This window comes from Medicago sativa, chromosome 1 (assembly GCF_051527215.1).
Source record: "Medicago sativa cultivar Bolivia chromosome 1, Bolivia_mono, whole genome shotgun sequence".
NCBI lineage: Eukaryota > Viridiplantae > Streptophyta > Magnoliopsida > Fabales > Fabaceae > Medicago > Medicago sativa.
In genome coordinates this window covers 72,531,844-72,552,910 of record NC_140749.1, presented here as the reverse complement: position 1 = coordinate 72,552,910, position 21,067 = coordinate 72,531,844, and the positions used below count along the sequence as shown (strand labels likewise).

General features: G+C 33.7%; 2 protein-coding genes across 2 annotated transcripts; one reads left to right on the top strand and one right to left on the bottom strand.

The window, feature by feature from the left end:
- Positions 1-1,874: 1,874 nt before the first annotated feature.
- WNK1 (WNK family serine/threonine-protein kinase 1) lies at positions 1,875-5,453 on the bottom strand. Its single transcript, XM_085741104.1, has 7 exons — positions 5,240-5,453; positions 5,104-5,141; positions 4,645-4,872; positions 4,296-4,516; positions 3,894-4,051; positions 3,378-3,810; positions 1,875-3,157 (listed from the first exon to the last, which is right to left on the bottom strand). Exons 1-7 carry the CDS (start codon positions 5,312-5,314, stop codon positions 2,082-2,084), a joined length of 2,229 nt encoding a protein of 742 aa, XP_085597230.1. The 5' UTR covers positions 5,315-5,453; the 3' UTR covers positions 1,875-2,081.
- Positions 5,454-14,545: 9,092 nt separating this feature from the next.
- Positions 14,546-20,889, top strand: ZDS (zeta-carotene desaturase). Its single transcript, XM_085741103.1, has 14 exons — positions 14,546-14,916; positions 15,871-15,995; positions 16,211-16,345; positions 16,504-16,576; positions 16,725-16,798; positions 16,953-17,057; positions 17,610-17,854; positions 17,939-18,026; positions 18,118-18,160; positions 18,251-18,407; positions 18,543-18,671; positions 19,416-19,488; positions 19,602-19,766; positions 20,575-20,889. The coding sequence occupies exons 1-14, from the start codon at positions 14,754-14,756 to the stop codon at positions 20,737-20,739; spliced, it is 1,740 nt and encodes a 579-aa protein (XP_085597229.1). The 5' UTR covers positions 14,546-14,753; the 3' UTR covers positions 20,740-20,889.
- Positions 20,890-21,067: the final 178 nt, after the last annotated feature.

Sequence of the window (21,067 nt, the reverse complement as noted above, 5' to 3'; positions counted from 1 at the left end):
ACTCACTTTCATTCCTTCAAGAATCTTTCCTCTTACTATCTTTCCTTTCACTTTCTTTGATCATCCAAACATACCCTTAATGAATTGTTCTATTGTAAATTATGTAGTTTAGTCATGGAAGAAAGTCAGCCAAATTGAGGTCACTGAATGAACCAATCCGTGTATCAATGATTCTACTACTAGTCAGCAACCGGCTTAGTTGGCACTTGGCAGAAACAGAGAATTTTGATTCTTTTTGTGGGTCCTTTCATCCTCTTACCTATCATTGTTTTCTTTTTTTGGTCCAATTATTACTTGATTGCCTTTGAAAAACAACCTCAACATCCATGATTGAATAAAAAGCAAAGGATCATAGAAGAAGTTCTTATAGCATCCCATTGGGTGATTACACCAGGTAAGAACCAATTTTGCCAATAAGGTATAGATCGTAATAAATTTATTGTTTGTCAACGTACCTTAACATCCTTAGCAACTACTCGTATCATGCCCGTGCATATTTATTTAGTTAAAAATATAAAATCAATTCAGTTTCATCCAAAAAAGCACCCACTTTAACAAGATAGTATTATGTAATGATGATGCAACTAGTTTACGAACGTAATTAGAACTGTTAAATAAGTCTGAAATTCTTAAGTTCCACCTATTAAGTCTGTTAATTACAGTCTCTGGATAAACATCCTTTTAAACATGTAACAACCTACTTAGTTTCTTTGTCCCAAACAAAAACACCAGAATTTTGATTGGGTTGACACAAAAATTCAACACTATCGTGGATCATTCACATTGTAGCAAGATCAACCATGTAGAGTAGGACAACACATTTTCACCAAAAACATTATGACATTGTGTTTATGAGTTTCATCGTTTACTTTTACAAGCAATTTGAGACTTCTAATTCACATTTACTACACAACAGTGTGTTGGATTCGATGAGAAAAAATAAACAATATAAAAATATGAGTAATGCTAACAAATGCTTTAAGGATATTGTTTAAGGTATTTGTGAAAATAAACTGTCTTAAAAAAACAAATAAAAGATTTGTCAAAGTAATAGTTACATGACTTTCAGTACAAAAGTTACTTAAACACGGCGTATAAGGAGACTTTTTATTCTTTTTCTGAAGAGACTTGTTACTCCCTCCGTCCTAAAATGATTGATGTAGTTGACTCTTTCACGTATATTAATGCATAATTTTGACATTTCACGTATATTTCACAATGCATTACTAACAAAATTTATAAAAGTTGATATTTTAAAAACATTCATTGAGACACGTACAACAACATTTTATATGTTAGTATCATTTGTCCAAACATATTACTAAAAAAATATAATCAATCAAAATACGATTGTGAATAACGCACTGAGTCCAACAAGATTATTCATTTTAGGCTGGAGGGAGTAGCATTTTTCTAAAGATAAAAAACATTGATGTGGACCTTCATGTCGACATATCTTTTCTGTTTGATTTTTTGACTATGCTCTCTGTTAGTACAAGATAATCCTACGGACTAACAAGTGGGATAATCAAATGAGTGAACATCCACGCGCATTGCTTGGACCCCACTCATCTTTGGTTTAAGTGGAGATTTGATGCAGTTACTACTCAATTATACAAATCTATAATAATCGAGTGCTAAAGCAATCAACTTAACACATTAGTATTAACACACTAGTATGGTCTTATTTGGACCAGTACAAAATCACTACAATTAAGAACACAAACATGGACACCGAATACGACACTAACACATCAACACAGGTGGTAATTTGAGAAAATGACTAACATATATCAGCGTCATGTTGGTGTCGGATACAGACACGCTCTCAATCAAAACTCAGAAGTGTCGGTGCTACAGAAAACAACATCGTATGATCAAAATAAAGATTGAAGTACTCGCATTTCAACTTTAGCGAATCAAATTTGAAATTCAAAATGCAAAATTAAAATTAAAATGTTGGTCATCCAATCTTAATTCAATGGTACCAAGGGTGGGGGTGATATAGAAATCAAGATAGCCTCCATGTGAAAACTCATATGTATAATCTACAAAAGAATTCAATAAGAGCTTCATAAAATTTATATATCAACAGCATCAACAGGGAGTGAAACTGTCCTGTGCAGAGAGTGCGGAAACAACGAGCCACTGTAAAAACTCTTTGCAGTAACCATCATACCTTCTCCCGGGGATCCCATCGCCTCACAATTTTTGGCCATTTTGGCGTCTGAATCGGGGCTGCTTTTATGAACACGAGGACGGCTGCTCAAATCAGAGCTCCAGTTATTAATGACAGGTTGCAAGCGAATCACATTGTCGGCTCCTTTGAATGTTTCTGTCAACGAAGGTAACATAACGGCGGAATCTATTTTGTGTTCTCCGTTACCGCCATGAGAAGATTTATCTGTTATCCCGAGTTGTTGATCCTTAAGTTCCCTTAACTCCATTAGGTATCTTGCTTTGAGCCATCTCAGTTCCTTTTGGATCTCTTTCTCATAATCATCACCGTCAAGACCACAATATAACGAACGGATATTGGAAAAATCATGAGTTCCTGATGAATATCTTGGAGAAATTATTGCATTGGGGGGAAACTTACTTTCACAAACATTATATCCTTGACCTTCAGCTGATATTGATTTATCTAATTGTTCATTTTGTTCATCAGAATGACTTTGATCATCAGACTCTACCGGACTCAATTCACGGCTTTCATGCTGATTCCATAGTCCCAGATACTGCAAACCATCTGCTATGTTTGCTATGTTCACATTCTCTCTAACATGATTGTCATACTCCTCAGATTGGAAAGTAATCTCCTCAAACCGGCCATGCGTTGAGGCACATCCGTGCTTACAACATTCGGGAAGTTGAAGGCTACCCTGATTGTGTGAAAGAAAATCCATGAGGGAGCCGCTTGAAGTATGATTCGACACACAATTGCGGCAGAAACCTTGGTTTGCAAAACGGGGAGTTTCAACGATTCCTGGTCCAGATTGCCATTCAGGTACCAAGGAAGCAATTTCCCCATCTATCATATCTGCTATACTGGTAACATCCTGATCTGTAATGTCAAGTTCTGCAACCATCTCAGTCGCCACACTTATCGCTGTGTCCATCTCTATGTCAAATGGAAAATAAATATTCCGAACGCGGCCTGTGTCATACAATTAAGTCACACCACTAAATATACACTAGTGGCATTAAAGCTGTGCCAAATCACCGATGTTGAACAAAAAGTACGGGCGCGTGGGGGAATTTAAAGCACAAAGATATGACACGCGGCATATAAGTTAATTCCTTTTTATACAGTAAATAGAGAGATATCACATGCATGAAGAATTTATGAAATGAAAATTAAAAATTGAAAACTGTACCTTCTTTATCAGAAATTCTCAGTCTCAAAAATATGCTACCGTCGTCTTTCTTCTTGCCCTTGATGCTTATGTCAACATGTTCAGAGGGTTCTTCATCATCATGGTGCTCAAAAAGTTCAATTCCACAAGGTTCATTATCAACTGGATGATAATAACAGTCTCCTTCATAACCAAAGCCATTTGAGTATTCGTTACTGAAGTTACTATAGCTTCGATGAAGATCATAGAGCGGCTGTCTGATGAGGGGACCAAAGTCACCCAATTCTCCACTGTCTAAAGGTCTCAAATCATATTCATAATCATCGATTTGAAGAAAAGGGTCATCTAGAAGCTCCCTTGCAGAAAGCCTTAGAGACACCGTGGCCAAGCATTTATCAACAAATTGCCGCACTTCTGGATTTTTAACTTTATACAAAGCATCAGGCTTTTTACCCTGGTGACAGAAAATGCGAATGAAATACTCACCGCGGAAAAATCCCTTTATAACAATTTGGGAGAGATTAAAAACAAACTTACAGAAATAACTTTCTTGTATATTTGAGCCGGATGAGTACATTCACTATAAGGATATTCAAATGTGACCATCTCTAATATGCACATCCCAAAGGAATATATGTCGACTAGTTCATTATACGACTCTTCGTATACTTCAGGTGCCATGAACTCGGGAGTTCCTACGAAAACAGAAGCATAAAAGATTAACGCCCGTCCAAATAGAATTACTAATCCTTGTTCAATTATATAGGAAACGTGCAATTTGCGCAGCCAGAAAATATTACGGTTTCTTATGTCGTCATCAAATCATTTAAAAAAGGTATCAACTAAGTGAACTAATTGGCATTAATGTTTGAGCTGGCCACATCTTCCATTGATACCTTATGATATACGATATCGATTAATGAAATTAAATAAACATACCGACACAATGCGCAGCATGGGATTTTCGAAGAATTGCGGCTAGGCCAAGATCCCCAATTTTGACTTCTCCTTGATTTCCATTGATAAAAATGTTATCACATTTGAGATCTCTATGGATAACTGGTGGGTCATGGCTATGTAGATACAAAAGTCCTCTCAGGATCTGTATGCACCAATGCTTCACTGCTCTGATGTTAACTCTCTTGTGCTTCAGCCTATACCTATTCGACAACCGAAACAAGCGAAAAATCCGAAAGATGAAGAAACAATACAAGATCTAAAATGCACAAAAAAACATGATAAACACTTACAAACAAAGGAGGAGAAATAGTTGGAACTTGGAACTTACTGTCTGAGTGTACCAGAGGTGAACATTTCAGTGACAAAGTTAATATTCCTATTAGCAGTGTCAACCCAAGAGGTATAAAATTTCATAATGTTTTTGTGTTTCAATGTTTTCAAGAGATGAATTTCACAGTAAAGCCTTTCAAGATCTTCAGGACTTTGCAAGAAATCATACAGCTTAACCTGATTCCAAGCAACTTCAATCCCTTGATACTCATCAAATGCTCTATATCTGAATCAATCAAGAACAAAACCAACAGAAAACAATGAGAAAAAACAGCAAAAAACAAATCTTTCAGATTCCCATTTCAATCAAACAAAAACCAAAACAAAGAGAAGCTCAAATCCTAACCAAATCAAAACTAGCCAAGATAAAAAAAAAACCAACTTGAAAAACCAAAAAGACTTAAAATTTAAGACCAAAAATAATAAAAATGAAATGGGTTGTAATTTGTAAACATACACTGTCTTTGAAGCTCCTTTGCCAAGGATTTCATTGTACTACAAAAAGTACACAAAAAAAAAAAACATCATTAAACTGAGACAAGTTAGGAGAGAGAAAGTGAAAATGATGAGATATGAAGAGAAAGAGATTGTACTCTGCCATATCTTCCAGTTGGATCAACTTCAACAAACTCAGAATCACCTTCATCAAGGTGTGTCACTCCATTCATTCTCTGCTTCTTCTGCTTGTACTTGATGCTTATCTTTTTTTTTTTTTAAATTGTGTTTTTTATTTTTGGTTTTTCCTATGATTTAAGATTAATGTATGCGCCCCTTCCTCTTTTGTTACGACACACACAAACAGAAACTGAAAGAGAGGAACAGACAGATAGGAACAATATTTATATTTTTCTTTCTCAAAAAAAAAAAAATACTTTTTTCACAACCTTTCAAACAGAGATTTTTTATATATAAAAAATATGAAGGGAAAAAAAAACATTTCTTTATCAAAAAATTCACTAGAAAGAGAAAGAGAGAAAGAACTAAACTATGAAACTGTTGTGTACCACATTTTTTAGGGAGATACAAACATTGCCACCCACTCCATGAAGGAACGTGACAAATAGACAGCGTGAGGGATTAGTCCTAATTACATGTTTGGGGTCCACTTTAGTCAGTTAAACTGATTTTTTTTTTTTGAAGAAAGTTAAACTGATTTTGTGATGTAGTAATTTTTATTTTGGATGAAATCATATTTAGGGAAGTTTGATGTAATGAGGGGTATATGTGTCAAGGTTCAAAGATAGCTAATGTTTTCATGAGAAATTTGGACATTCATTGAATTAGTTTTGGATAGACTCCGATAAAAATTAAGTATTTGTTTTTTTATAAACAACTATAATATAAAATTCTTTCTATAAAATAATAATAATAGAATTATATGGTATTATGATGGATTTTTTTGAAATTATTTTAATCTCCATTAAACTCATTATTTTATAAGATATTTATTTTGCAAAACTACATATAGAGTCCTTTAACATAATTTAAAGGTTTAAACAAGTATTTTAATTAAAAAAAAATTAAACATTCCTTTAACTTTATTTTTACAAATTAGTCTTTTAACTTTAAAAAACATTTAGATCGTTGAACCGATTTTTGTTGGTTTCCTGGTAGTTTCCTCCTCAAAAGCAATTGTATTTCAGACGTGTTATACATTTAAATGTACCTATTTTCATTCTTAGCTCTTTTTTTTTTATAGACAAGTGATACATGCTACATATATATATTCACATACACAACTATAAGAATTCAAATTTAAGTCTTACAAACCATTCGTAGTTACTACTCTATTTTTATTGCTAAGTTGCCTACACAATAATTGAATGATATGTTATAAAAAAATATTTTACCACTCAATACCATAATTATACCTCGTTAACAACAATGTAAAACAATCTTAGAGAAAAACTGAAAATTGTCATGTTACTACGTTAGTTTTGATGGATTAGAAATAACTGACCTTTCTTTTATCGTTAAATAAGATTTTGGATAATATACATGGGTTAAAAATGAAGTTTGGTTCAATATTGTTAATGATTTTAAGCACAAATGACTAACTTAACAAAAACAAATATAATATTAAATTTTTATAAGATGATCAAACTAACTAAATACATTGTATTTTTTTTGTCAAGTAGTCTAGTGGCTAGATTCACACGCATTATGTGTGGAGAAATGGGGAATTCGGGGTTCGAATCCCGACCCCTACGCAAATTATCCCTCATAGCTACCTACTGAGCTACACTTACGGACAAATACATTGTATTTTTCTCCTTCAAGAAAACTATATACAATGGGTTTACCTAAGCGTGCGGTTATAATTGATATAAAAAAATGCGGTCTTAATCTATCTAGATAAGTTAAAGTTTTTAATCTATGCCAAAAAAAAAAATGTTTTTAATGATTTCTCAAACAAAACAAAAAAAATTCTTAAACAACTTATTTTTTAGAAAAATATTTTCAGTCTATTTTTTTTTTTTGAAGGAATTTTCAGTCTATTTATATTTTTAAAAAAAAAAAGTTATTTAGGTGAAAATACCAAACATCCTCTTACACCGTGTTTGGTACGGGTTATTTACCATACCCACCAACACGTTATGTCACACTCAATATAATTTGACCATATATATTTTAGGGTTAATTATGTTTTTGGTCCCTACAAAATTGCGACCTTGTAAGTTTAGTCCTTACTTAATTTTAATAGCATTTTTAATCCCTACAAAAAATTTCTGCACTCAATATTAGTCCTTACTCAATCCAAATTTGTTTAATTTATGCTTAAACTCTTAAGTTTTTCAACAATTTTTTACGGGCGTGTTAAGAACGTTATTAAAAGGTCCTCCGAAAAAAATATCGCAAAAATTTGATTTCTACGTCCATTTTTTTGTTACTTATATCTTAAACTTTTGCCGTTTTAAAAAATTCATATTTAATTTATTTCATGTTAAAAAATTATAGATTTTAATAAATGAACCTTTCATAGTGTTCTAAACTTGTATAAAAAGAATCGTTAAAAAATTTAAGAGTTTAAGGATAATTAAACAAATTTTATTTTAGCAGGGACTAAAATTATAAGTAAATTTTTTTTTGTAGGGATTAAAAAAGCTATTAAAATTAAGTAAGGACTAAACTTAGAAGGTCGCAATTTTATAGGGACCAAAAACATATTTAACCCTATATTTTATTCAATTGACCCATTTTCTCCTAGTTGAGTTCAATAATTAGTGTTGTACAAAATAATAATTAAGAGCTAAATATGACGTATCTTTTTTTTAATAAATAACATATTCAACCCACAGAGACAAGCAGGCCTGCAAAATAAAATAACTAGTCATACTAGTAATGCGGTTCAATGGTAATGTGCTGAATCGAACCTCCTCAAACAAAAAGAAAATCGTCAATTTTTTTTTTCTTCACTTCGTCCTCCGAAAAATTAAGCATCATTTCCATTTTTTGTGTCCGTATAATGGTATACCCCTCATTCGAATCAAATGTAAATCTTCAATGTAAGATATTGATTTAAGAGGTGGATAATTCATATATCGTGACCTAAATGACTATGTTTAAGGGATTTAATCATCTATCAATTGTCATATTCTGTTTGTTTTGCTTTTTCCGTATCTAGATACGTACGCTATATGTTTATGATTCATCTTAAATTTGATGCAACATAACCTCGAATTATTAGTTTTTATTGATATGTTCAAATACAATAACTGTTTGAATTATAAATTCTTTATAGATCTCTTATCTCTACCACTAACAGGGAAAGAAGAAAAAATTAAAGTGGTGTGATAAAATATAATAAGTTGATGATTAGATAGAAAAAGAAAATAGAGATAAATGATTTGTTAAATTAGTCTTGAAAATATAGTGTACGCGCATCATTGTTGGTTATCCAATGATGTACAATTTTGAGGTTGTAGTACCTCTTTGGTCATCAACGAGTCTAATTCAACAAAATATAAGAGAAATGCCGATTTTTTTTTTTTTTGTAGTGATTGAGGTTTGAACCCCGTATCTTGCATATGTTATGTATTGTTCATACTAACTAAACTAAGTTAAGCTCGCGGGGACTAAGAGAAATACCGAATGTTACAAGACAACTAATGACAAAATTCACAAACAAACTTTTATTGGCTGAATTTAAACCTCTACGACTCTATCCACCCCATATGCATGATTCTCGTCAAAAGCATCACTTACCATCTTTTGTTTTCTAGAATAGTGCACGGAACCATTTTTGCTTTCTTATAAATATTGTTCATAATATTTAACAACACTCCAAATATAATACCTTATTTTAAAATGATCCGTTCTTATATCACCATCTTGTATTTATACTTTAAGATTCCGTGTTTGATTTCCAAAAATAAACAATACATTTCTATCAAAAAAGAAAGAATAATATCAAAAATTCAAACAAAATATTCCACTTTTGATTTCTTTTCGTTGATTCTTCTTTTTATATTAGATGCCGTACACTTTTCCTTTACAACAAAAAAAGCCGTACACTTCGAACAGTATAGCTGCCTTTTACACTAGAAAAATAAAACCCATAACCCTCTTTTCTAGGAGAAAACGATAGGTAATAGAAAAAGAACAAAGAGGTTGAAAAACCTTCTTTGACTATGTGTCCACGTTTAGTAGTTTCCGTAAGAACCGTACATAAGTTGAAAAATAGTACTAACAAAATGCAAAAGAAATCAAACCTATACATGGCCAAATGGAAGCCATTAGCCAACATTGAATAAAACAAATAAATACTAGTAAAGGTAGAAGAAAAAAAATATCATAATATTTTTCTTTTCCTTGACAATGAAGTATTGACCATTGAGGATTACGATTCTTAGAGATTATACCCCAATCTGCCAGTAAATCTAGTTTATTGGATTAATTTTTTCTTGCCAGATTTGTTATCTTCGCCAAAACCAAACGTGGAATAGTCACGGACAGATTGAGATATAGTAGTAGTGATCATGTAATGGCGAAGATAAGAAGAAATTAAGAACGGATCACTAGATCGACATAACTCAAGTGGATCAAAATCTGGTTTTATAATCTCAGCCAATGAGTGAATTAACCATTACTTAGCTTCTTAACAACTTTTTTTCTTTTGAGAAAAACAATTTGTTGTGGAATTAGAAATTTGACTGGGCTATTAGATAATAGTCTTCAATTGTGATTTCTTTTCTTCTAGTGATTATGTTGAAGAAAAAATTATATCGCTCAGTTATGAGTTCCTTTAAGTACAATGTTTTAGATATTGAAATGAGAAATACCTGTAAAAAAAAAAAGATAGAGGGAGAAAGACAAATGAAATGAATTGTGTAAATATCTTGAGAGTTTGATTGATTGTGTGTTTAATGCATTGTACGAGATGAGTAAAATTATTCCTACTAGTCAAACAAACCTACAAAGTTTAGCCTTGCTCATATATTCGCACAGATAGTGCGTAAGTATTCCCTTGTTGAGTGGTGCATGACACTCCATGTTCGGCTTCCACTTCGCGGTGTTACACATTGACAAAGTCCAATGTGTGAAGCCTCGCTTGAAACGTGTGACCTTACTCATCGTTTCCCGCGGTTAATAATGTTATAAACATGAAACATGGGTTGATTGCCTCATTGTATAGTTTTATTGAACTTTGACTGAATTTGATGTCTTAAAGACCGATATACTATTTCATAGACTCGAAAATGAATCAGAGTGACCCTTGTTCGGCTGCAATAGCACTCACCTAACCTTCCATCATCTTAAGATTAAGACACTTAAATGAGGGTGCACATATAAATAGGAGGGTGCATTTAGGATCGGAAAACAAAATATTTTTCCACCATAAAAAAATTGATGTTTCAGCAATGGATTTGTTGTTTAAATATTCAATGGTCTAGATTTATGACATGTTGCTTAATATCAACTTTTTGTTTGTAAATTTATAACAAAAAAACGAGACTCCACTTATAATAAAAAAATTATAAATTGATTTATTTGTTGAATCCTGCTCTTTACCCAAACAGTAATGCTCATTCCCAAAGTAAATTACATTAATGCCCTTACGCATGTTAAGTCACGCCACGCAAGTTAACATGCGTTAGTTATAACGGTAACGCAACTTAAGTTGCGCAGCGTAACTTAAGTTGCGCAGCGTTACTTAAGTTGGTTATCAGCAACACAGAACCTCCATTCCTCCATTTCTCAACTTTTGAAAAACGAAATTTTCACCCCCAACTCCAAATTTCACCATTCTTGCGCCATTCAAACCAAATTTCGTCCACATTATCAAGTAAGTGATTATTTTGGAGGGCCTCCGTACCGACTATAGTGTGTTTGAGCAGCATCCGGTTCCGAGGAGGAGGTCTAGGAGTCCACAGGAGGACCAGTAGTGTTAGGACTACATTTTAGGACCAGTAGTGTTAGAACTACATTTTATGACTTTTTTTGGATATATTTGTAGTATTTTCTCGACTTTTTGGTTGTATGATATATACATTTACGCGGTTGCGCCTCTTTATGACATTTGCGTTTTATCGTTAAAATTGCATTTCTAAATTATTGTTGAATGAATGCATGTTCTCTAAATTAAGAATTTTGGTTGAATCAATGAATACATGTACTGTAAACAGGGAATGAAGGAACAAAACAGTAGCCAGTGCCACTGCCAGTCTGTTCTGTTGCGAGCAGTGCACCAGCAGCAGCGCAAGTTAAGTCACGCTAGTTTTAGTACTAGCGTGAGTTAAGTTGCGTGTGTTGAGTTGCGTGTTTTGAAGTACACAAGCAGCCGCGTGGCTTAAGTCACGTAACGTAGCTTAACTCACGTGAAACTTTGTACTAGTGTAAGTTAAGTCACGCTACGTGACTTAAGTTACGTTAGGTTTGTACTTGCGCATGTTAACATGCGTAGAGGTAAATAGGTAATTTACTTTGGGATTGAGCATTACTGTTTGGGTAAAGAGCAGGTTTCTTATTTGTTTGAATAATTTAAAAACGGGCTTGGGTCACAACAAAGCGGGCTTGGATATTATAAATTGTTGGAAATCCACTTTATAATATCCAGCAAATAAAGTGAGAAAAAATTCATAATATTGAGGCCGCGTTACCCTACCTGATCCTTGATGAAAATGAGAAATTAAACCCCCATCAATAGATTAAGGTATCCCCGCCTCGTCCCTATCTCTACAGTGAGACCATTTTTTAAAAAATAATAATAATGAGCCTTAAATTGAAACCATCTGAACGAGAAATTTCTCATATCCATAAACCGAACCTACTATCATAAATTAATTTCTATAATTTTCCATTAATCTAATCCATTTGAGATAGAAAAACACCTACATCATATGTATTTGTCAATTACAAACCATATAAATGTTTATAGTGATTAAAAGTTCAAAAATATCTCAAAAGTATGGATGACATCTGAGATTTGCATATCAATCATCAATCATTTTCTGCATTCGAGACATGTTTGAGAACGGGTTCGGGGTGGATACATATATCCCTGTTATCCGCCTCGTACCCATATTTTGAAATCGGAGAAAACCCAAATCCATCAAATTGGGGTGATTTCAAACGGGTACCTACGAGTAAATGTTTTGTTGTCATGCCTATTGTCAGCTTTTGCAATTGAACATAATAATATGGACATGCATGGGTTTAATATAACAAATTGACATAACTTGACAGATATTGAACATAAAAGAGTCGTTATCTTGCCATTAATATGAATATAAATTGGAAACCCATATGAGGTTGACTTAGTGGTGTTAGTTTTGAAACGTGAAGTGTGCTTCTATCGAGATCTCATGTTCGATTCTCCTAGTGCAAATTTCGGTGGACCAAGTTCATACATAGCTACACTATGGTTTAAATTGAGCCCCACAAGTGGCTGGTAAGATTATACTCTCAAATTAGTGGGATTATAAAATTTGCATAGCATTTTAATCCTAAAAAAATACACTCAATTTATTGTAAATACTATATATTTTGTACCAAAAGAAAACCGATGTATATACAAAGGCAAAAAAAAGCTTAATTGTACTTTTAGGGTGTGTTTGATTCACCAAACAACAAGTGCTAGACAATAGAATATATGACATAGCAAATAGCAATATAAGACAATACATGAGAAGAATAAAGAAATAATATTTTTATGTTGGAAAATAAAAAATGTATTTGGTATTTTTGATAGTTTGTATTTTGAACAAAATATTGGCCCATGGTTTAGTGAGAGACACGGAATCATGTTTTTGTCTAGACCCATGATATATATTTTGTCCAGTTTCATTCTCAATTTATAATTCAAACATGATACGATTAAAAGTATTTATTTCAATATCCTCTTATTTAGTAAATCAAACGCACCTTTGATCTCCTATTTCATTAGGCTTACGAAAATAGTCAATCATTTTTAAAAATTACTCCTTTTCAAAATTTGATCTCAACTCAGATTTTTTTTTTCCTCGAAAGTGCTCGTGTCACTAGTGTGACAAGTTTTTAAATGACATAATATATTAAATATGCTGACATGACAAAAATAAATTAAGAATGAAGGTATGAACACTAATTTTCAATATATTGAGTCTGAGAACTTTAAATGCTTTTGTCCTAAAAATGCTTTCAAAATGAAACGAAGAAGAAGAATCAAAGACGGATAGAATGCTTCAAAAGGTTTCAAACAACTTGACATAATAATATGGGATTGGGATTCTCTCCTCTGAAAACTACATAGGAGGAGTTTTAATCATGATCATTTAATTGGTCTTTTATGCTTTTTAATGAACACTAATCAACCAAATCAATGGCTTGGATTCCACAGGACTCTCCAGTTTGTGACTGGAGAGGATCCGTGCCCAATAATATTAATATGAACATACAAGAGTTAAATATAATAGATTGACATAACTTGACACATATTGAACATAAAAAAGTCATTATCTTGCCATAATGCTATTAATGTGAATATAAATTGAAAACACATTTGAGGTTGGTCTAGAGGTGTTGGTCTGGAACATTAAAGTGTGTTACTCTCAAGTCTCAAGTTCGATTCTCATGGTATCAATTTCAAGTGATCATGTCCATAGAAGGTTATCTAACTTTAAATGACCCACCCACAAGTGGACAATGCGATTGGTCCCCTCAACTTAGTCAATTTTTGGGCCAAATACCAAATATAAATTGACAATTATCGAATAAGTCTTTTTAAATTACATGAACTTACAAACTAGGAGTATAAACTATGTTATTTTTTTCTTACGATTATAAGCCATATGCTATAAACTGTATAACTTGTCTTGCACAAGAGTCCCATAACATAGTCCATGTGTGGTAATACCACTGGTCATTAATATAAGTAAAAATACATTTTTTCATACTCATCAAATAATTGATGTATATGATATATATCATAGACTAAAAATATTAGTTATTCAATGAATCTGAAAATTGTATTTTCGCTCTTAATAATAACCGATGGAAGTATGATAGAATTTGACATACTTTTTTTTTTTTGTCAAGTAACTTGGGGATTATAATTATACCCTCTTAAGATAAATAAATGTAGAATATGGGGTTTGCTAAAAAAAAAAAAAGTGTAGAACTATTTTTACGGGGAGGGATTGTGACATACTTATACCAAAGATAGGCATAGTTGAGTGTTGTGTTTTATCTAGGACGGACCAAAATGATAAAAGTGTGAAAGGGGATATATATCCACTAGGTAGAAACCCACAAAAACGATGAAGCTGTGTTGTGTTGTTGTTCCATTATCTATCGTTAATGCCAGAGACAATAGTGGCATCTACACTTTCCATTAACTAAAAAATATAGGACAACGTAATTTTCAATTGCAATTTTTTAATAGACAATAATAATAGATGTGGGTTACTCCACTACCACTCACACACACAAGTCACAAGTTGTAATCCTCTCAACTAACAAACTAAAGTACCAGACAAATTCACCAATCTCAGCATCTCCTCCCAACCTACGTAGCCAAGATACCCTTCTCATTTCTATTCCTACACATAACAACATAAGTAATAACAAAACCATAGTGCTTAATTCTATTTTCTTTTGTTTTTCCAACTAAGTCGGTTTTCACATCCGATGATGACTTCTTTAATTCATTGTCCGGCAACTTCACTCTCTGCTACTCGTGCTGGAGATTCTGTTGGTTTCTTTGTTCCCACACGTTTCGCAAAGACACATAGCCACAAGGTTCGGCTTCGTTGCTCTTTGGATTCTAATGTTTCCGACATGAGTACCAACGGTTAGTAATAGATTTCCCTTCCAATTTTTTTTTTTTTTTTGTATAAACAACTTAATTAAGCGCTTATAAGTTGTTTCTGTAACAAAATATAATAAAATAAAGCCAAAATTGTTTTCACATAAGCAAGATATCCTTAGAAAGCTTATGTAAATCGGATAATTCATAAGGCATTTTCAAATACTAAACCATCTCACAAGTGCTTATGCAGTAAATAAGCTCAAGCCAATCCAACTAGGCCCATAATGTGCTACTCTACTCTATTAATACAATTACAATATGAAACCCCCTGGGGTTGGCCAGATGTTGTAAGACAGACTTGGGACTTGGGTCTCAGGTTCAAATCCTCCGGGTGTTAACAATTTTTGTCCAGTCCATACATTCAATTGCCACCCCCCAGTGGACGGTGAGATTAGTCCCTCAGATTAGTTAGTCCTTAGGCCGGATACCAAGTTTCCAAAAATAAATACAATTACAATATGAATGTAGGGCCTGTTTGGATTGACTTATTTAAAATAGCTTATGCAAATAAATAAGCTTTTTTGTTAATTTGTAAATTCTCACTGGCGAAAATTGTATATTCATAAACTACCTTGACAAGCTTATGAATAATACATAAAACCTTATTTATTTGGATAAGCTTAAAAATAAGGCAATCCAAACAGCCCCTTGATATACGAACAAAACGAACTATGGTCAAACTCAAACTTTTACACGAATTGTGCAAACTTTGATTTTCACATGAATTGTTGATGGGCGTGTAGTCTTGTGCAAAGTTTGATTTTGCATGAATTGTTAATGGATTTTGTTGGATGAGAACTGGTTTGTGCTGGATGATATTCAGGTTCTACATGGGTCATGTGGGATTATGCATGTGATTGTAGATATAAAATTTACCAACTCTATGTAACATTTCCTAAGCTGAAAATTTGACACAATATTTCACTTTCATGCCAGCACCAAAAGGACTATTTCCTCCGGAGCCTGAACATTATCGAGGACCGAAGCTTAAAGTTGCTATCATTGGAGCTGGGCTTGCTGGCATGTCAACTGCAGTTGAACTCTTGGATCAAGGACATGAGGTTTTGCTCCTTCTCTTTGTCTATTTTTGTATTGATGGCTTGCTCATATCATAATATATTGAAATTGGATGTTATTATGGTGCATGCAGCGACGTTACTTATGAAGCAAACTGAAGCGAATCTTTTATGTGTTTTCCTTTGTAATCATGGTGCTAAATGTGCCAAGATATCTGGCTAATGTATTGTGTTTTCTTTTTCAATGTTCTCTCATTCAGGTGGATATATACGAGTCAAGATCTTTTATTGGTGGCAAAGTTGGTTCTTTTGTTGATAAACGCGGAAATCACATTGAAATGGGATTGCATGTTTTCTTTGGTTGCTACAACAATCTTTTCCGACTATTGAAAAAGGTAAACAATTTTTTGCAGTCCAAATGCATGTCCTTCTTCAGTCGTATTCTCTTTCCCTATTTTTTGGCATACTTGTACTACTGTCTTTCTTGATATTTTCCATTTTTATCATATCAATCCATAATCGGATTAATTTTTCTTCGCCTTGCTGGGGCTAGGTGGGTGCGGATAACAATCTACTTGTGAAGGATCACACTCACACCTTTGTAAACAAAGGGGGTCAAATTGGAGGTATGTTATGTGCTGCAAATTGCAATACCTTGCTTCATTTTGTTCACATTATTTTCTTGTTTATCTTTTTCTATCCATCAGAGCACTACTTTTATGAATAAACGATAGTTTCGGAGTGCATTGTTCTTAACTTAGTTTTACAGTGCAGAACTAGATTTTCGCTTCCCGGTTGGGGCTCCATTACACGGGATAAATGCATTTTTAACCACAAATCAGCTTAAGGTAATTGCGTTGTGTTTTCTATTACCATACTGCTCTGATTGCGTGATTGGATCAAGAGTATTATGCAAAACAAGAAAACTGTAGTGTGCATGTTTTTGTCTCCTTGGGGATGTCATTGCATTGCATCTAACTTAACATATTGTTTATGTATCAGACTTATGATAAGGCTAGAAATGCCGTAGCTCTTGCACTGAGTCCAGTTGTCAGAGCTCTTGTTGATCCAGATGGTGCATTGAGGGACATACGGAATTTGGATAGTGTAAGAGGATAATATTTTTGGTCCATTTCCAAATAAATTTTCCTGATTATTTGTCTCCTTAGCTTTGTATTTGGACGACTTCTACATTTTCCCATTGCACATGTGCATGCACATCCAAATATTCACATCACACATGCACCCACATACAAAGGAGCAAATGGAAACGGAACTTTTGAGGCCTTGGCTGTAAACCAAATCTAAGTCTATTGTTTCGCTTTGTACCATGTTTGTCAATATTCCGTCTTAATGTCGAATTCATCACACATGCACCCACATACAAAGGAGCAAATGGAAACGGAACTTTTGATGCCTTGGCTGTAAACCAAATCTAAGTCTATTGTTTCGCTTCGTACCATGTTTGTCAATATTCCGTCTTAATGTCGAATTCATCACACATGCACCCACATACAAAGGAGCAAATGGAAACGGAACTTTTGAGGCCTTGGCTGTAAACCAAATCTAAGTCTATTGTTTCGCCTTGTACCATGTTTGTCAGTATTCCGCCTTAATGTCGAATTCTAGTCTTTTAACTATTAAATGCATTTCTTGCAGGTTAGCTTTTCAGACTGGTTTATGTCCAAAGGTGGCACACGCACGAGTATTCAAAAAATGTGGGATCCAGTTGCCTATGCCCTTGGGTTTATTGACTGTGATAATATCAGTGCCCGTTGCATGCTCACCATATTTGCATTGTTTGCCACTAAGACCGAGGCTTCCCTTTTGCGGATGCTGAAAGGTTCACCAGATGTTTATTTGAGTGGCCCTATCCGGAAGTACATCACAGATAGAGGGGGCAGGTATAGTTCGGACACAAGAATATTGCCATTACTATAACTATCCAAATTTCTCCCTATGTAGGTTCTCATTCATTGCTGAAACAGGTTCCATCTAAGGTGGGGATGCAGAGAAGTACTTTATGATAAATCTGCTGATGGGAGCACTTATGTTACAGGACTTTCCTTGTCAAAGGTGATATACTTTATCTGCACTATTTAAAATCTTTACATGCTTGGTTAGATTTCAAATAACATTCCGAAAGTCTTAATGTTTATTTCCTCAGGCTACCGAGAAGAAAATTGTGGAAGCCGATGCTTATGTTGCTGGTTAGTAGTTTGCTTGCCCTGGTTTTTGTATTGATCTCATATTACTGTAACAATCTACAATGCCTTAACCTATCATTGACTTGATATCAGCCTGCGATGTCCCTGGAATTAAAAGGTTACTCCCATCAGAGTGGAGGGAAAAGGAGTTTTTCAATAACATATACGAACTCGTTGGAGTTCCTGTGGTCACAGTGCAACTCAGATACAATGGTTGGGTAACTGAATTGCAGAATCTAGAAATGTCAAGGTACTTCTCGGAATTTTAGGCTTCATATAGAAACTATAAAATTAGATATTTTGTTTTTCAAGAACAAGGTATGATATATTTCCTTTGATCATTATTGTGTAATTTCTTTACGAACCCTTACATTCTGGATGGCAGGCAACTGAAGAAAGCTACCGGGTTAGACAACCTTCTCTATACCCCCGATGCAGATTTTTCTTGCTTTGCAGATCTTGCACTTGCATCTCCTGAAGACTATTACATCGAGGGACAAGGATCATTACTCCAGTAAGTGATGTTTACGTTGAGTTGTTTGAGAATTGATTCCAAGAGAGTCTTCTGTGAGTTTATTGGGTGTTTTGCACTCAGTATATTTGAACTTATATTTAAGATGATCGGACTATTTTCTAAAATCATAATAACCACTGTAACCATTTCCAACAATTTACGCTCAAATCACCCACGACTAAGTATGTTATGCAATGGATGAAACTGCACCATCGGTTCATCAAGCAACTTGTAATTCATGTAGTGCTAGTTTGGATAAACTTTCCAAAAAAATACTTATAGGAAAAGGAAAATTGAAATGATCTTGTAATATCTATGAATTTTCTGAGTGATAACTTCTTGTATAAGTTGAAATTAGCTTATGCACCTCAACTTTTTTAGAAGCTCTCTCATCTACATTCTCCATGATCGAGCACTGATAAGAGCATTTTTGTAAGTTAGGAACCAAATACTTACAATGGGACTATATATTCTAATGTTTCTAATACTTTATAAGTTCCTATTGGTAGCGTTTAATAAAGCTATAAATTATATAACCACTGTTGTCATTTTCAACAATTAATACATAAAGTCACTCATGACTATGTTATGCAATGGTTGCATCGTCAGTTCAACATAGGTGAATGCACCAGCTTTACTGTTTTTTTCTCCTTTTTTTTCCTCTCATTGCAAGTCCAACATATGTTCATATAATATTTAATTCTTGTTGACCCTCTAAGTTTGTTATTTTATTTCATCGATCAGATGTGTTCTGACGCCAGGAGATCCATACATGCCCTTGCCAAATGAAGAAATTATTTCAAGAGTAGCGAAACAGGTAGTTTAAACAATGTGTGGTATCCGTTATTCTTTTAATGATATTTTCATTATCGATTTAGTAAATGGCATGAAAATTGTGCATCTTAAATTGATTTTAAAAATCGTTATCAGGTTATATCGTTGTTCCCATCATCTCAAGGTTTAGAAGTGACTTGGTCATCTGTTGTTAAAATCGGCCAATCTCTGTACCGTGAGGGACCTGGTAAAGATCCATTTAGACCTGACCAAAAGACACCAGTGAAAAATTTCTTTCTTTCTGGCTCTTACACAAAACAGGTAACTTCAAAATACCCTCCATCCTCTTGACTACCATTATACTCGTGCTTGTCTTATCCAGACCTCAAGTTTGCAGCTGCTGATATTTTTTGTGGCTGAAACATATGAGACCTTATAGAGGAGTCAGTTAATCTATAATTTCTTGCATATATGGCTCTTTGAGCTTCAAGTATTAAACATGAAAATATTCTGCACTGTGTTGTTTTTTACTCTTGACAATAAGTTCCTGGTTGTTGCTGCATTTGATTGAATGGGGTATCAATTGTCGGTGGTTCCATCTTATGTGAAATACCTCATATTCATGCATTTCCTAGTCACATATTTTAGGTTTTGTATCAGAATTGACGAGTGCAAAATCTATTGACATATCATAAATATTATATGGATGGTTTAGTTATGATGTTTTATTTTACTCGTAATAGTTTACTGGCATATGAAAAAAAAATACAAGGATAAAATATAGTATGCAAATTTTTTTAACAGAAGTTTGTATTAGCAGGTACTTTTTTACAATGCTTGTATTCTTCATCTTAGAGCAAACTAATCTAATATTCCACTTTCAACTGAGGATAGAGCTTGCTCAAATTTATCAAACGGATTTAACCTTTCCTTTTGAATACCGTGGGCAGAGCTTCCAACTTTATTTTCCAGTTGATTCTAACATTCTGAGTTCTTACAATGTGTTTGTCCTGCAATTACAATATGTTTTCTCCAGTGTCACAGCAATCTTTAGATATCTAAGTTTAACTGATATTGCCTACTTCTATTATTTTATCTAGTTGCATGCTGAAATGTTTAATCTGTTCAGGATTACATAGACAGCATGGAAGGTGCAACCTTATCCGGCAGGCAAACTTCAGCCTATATCTGTGATGCAGGGGAAGAATTGGTGGCATTGCGGAAGGAGCTTCTTGCACAGTCTAAAGGCGACATTAAATTTACAAATACTAAAGATGAGTTGAGTCTAGTATAAGAGGAATTTACGGATAAGGTAGTCAAGTTATATGAAATTTGCGGAAAAGGTAGTCACGTTATATGAAGTAATCCTGTTCTTTGGGCGTGTGACATTTTATGTTGTATATTTAATCGAAAAGCAATTATAAAATTGTTAGTATTGCAGCAAGTGGTGTTGTTTATACTTGTGAAATATGGTGTCTATAAATTGTGATTCGTATCCGGTCTTTGTCATTCTTAATGCGTGTTTAAACTAAAATTCCGCATTAAGATAATAATGAGATAATCCTGGAGGAAGTGATCACTGTACAAGCGGATTAAATCATAAATGATGTCCATATAAATTT

Coding starts and splice junctions, on each gene's coding strand:
- WNK1 (XM_085741104.1), bottom strand. CDS start 5,314: ATGAATGGAGTGACACACCTTGATGAAGGTGATTCTGAGTTTGTTGAA. Junction 4,052..4,295: donor CCATGCTGCGCATTGTGTCG/GTATGTTTATTT, acceptor CTGTTTTCGTAG/GAACTCCCGAGTTCATGGCA. Junction 3,158..3,377: donor GAGAATTTCTGATAAAGAAG/GTACAGTTTTCA, acceptor TGTATGACACAG/GCCGCGTTCGGAATATTTAT.
- ZDS (XM_085741103.1), top strand. CDS start 14,754: ATGATGACTTCTTTAATTCATTGTCCGGCAACTTCACTCTCTGCTACT. Junction 14,917..15,870: donor TTCCGACATGAGTACCAACG/GTTAGTAATAGA, acceptor CTTTCATGCCAG/CACCAAAAGGACTATTTCCT. Junction 16,799..16,952: donor TAACCACAAATCAGCTTAAG/GTAATTGCGTTG, acceptor TTTATGTATCAG/ACTTATGATAAGGCTAGAAA.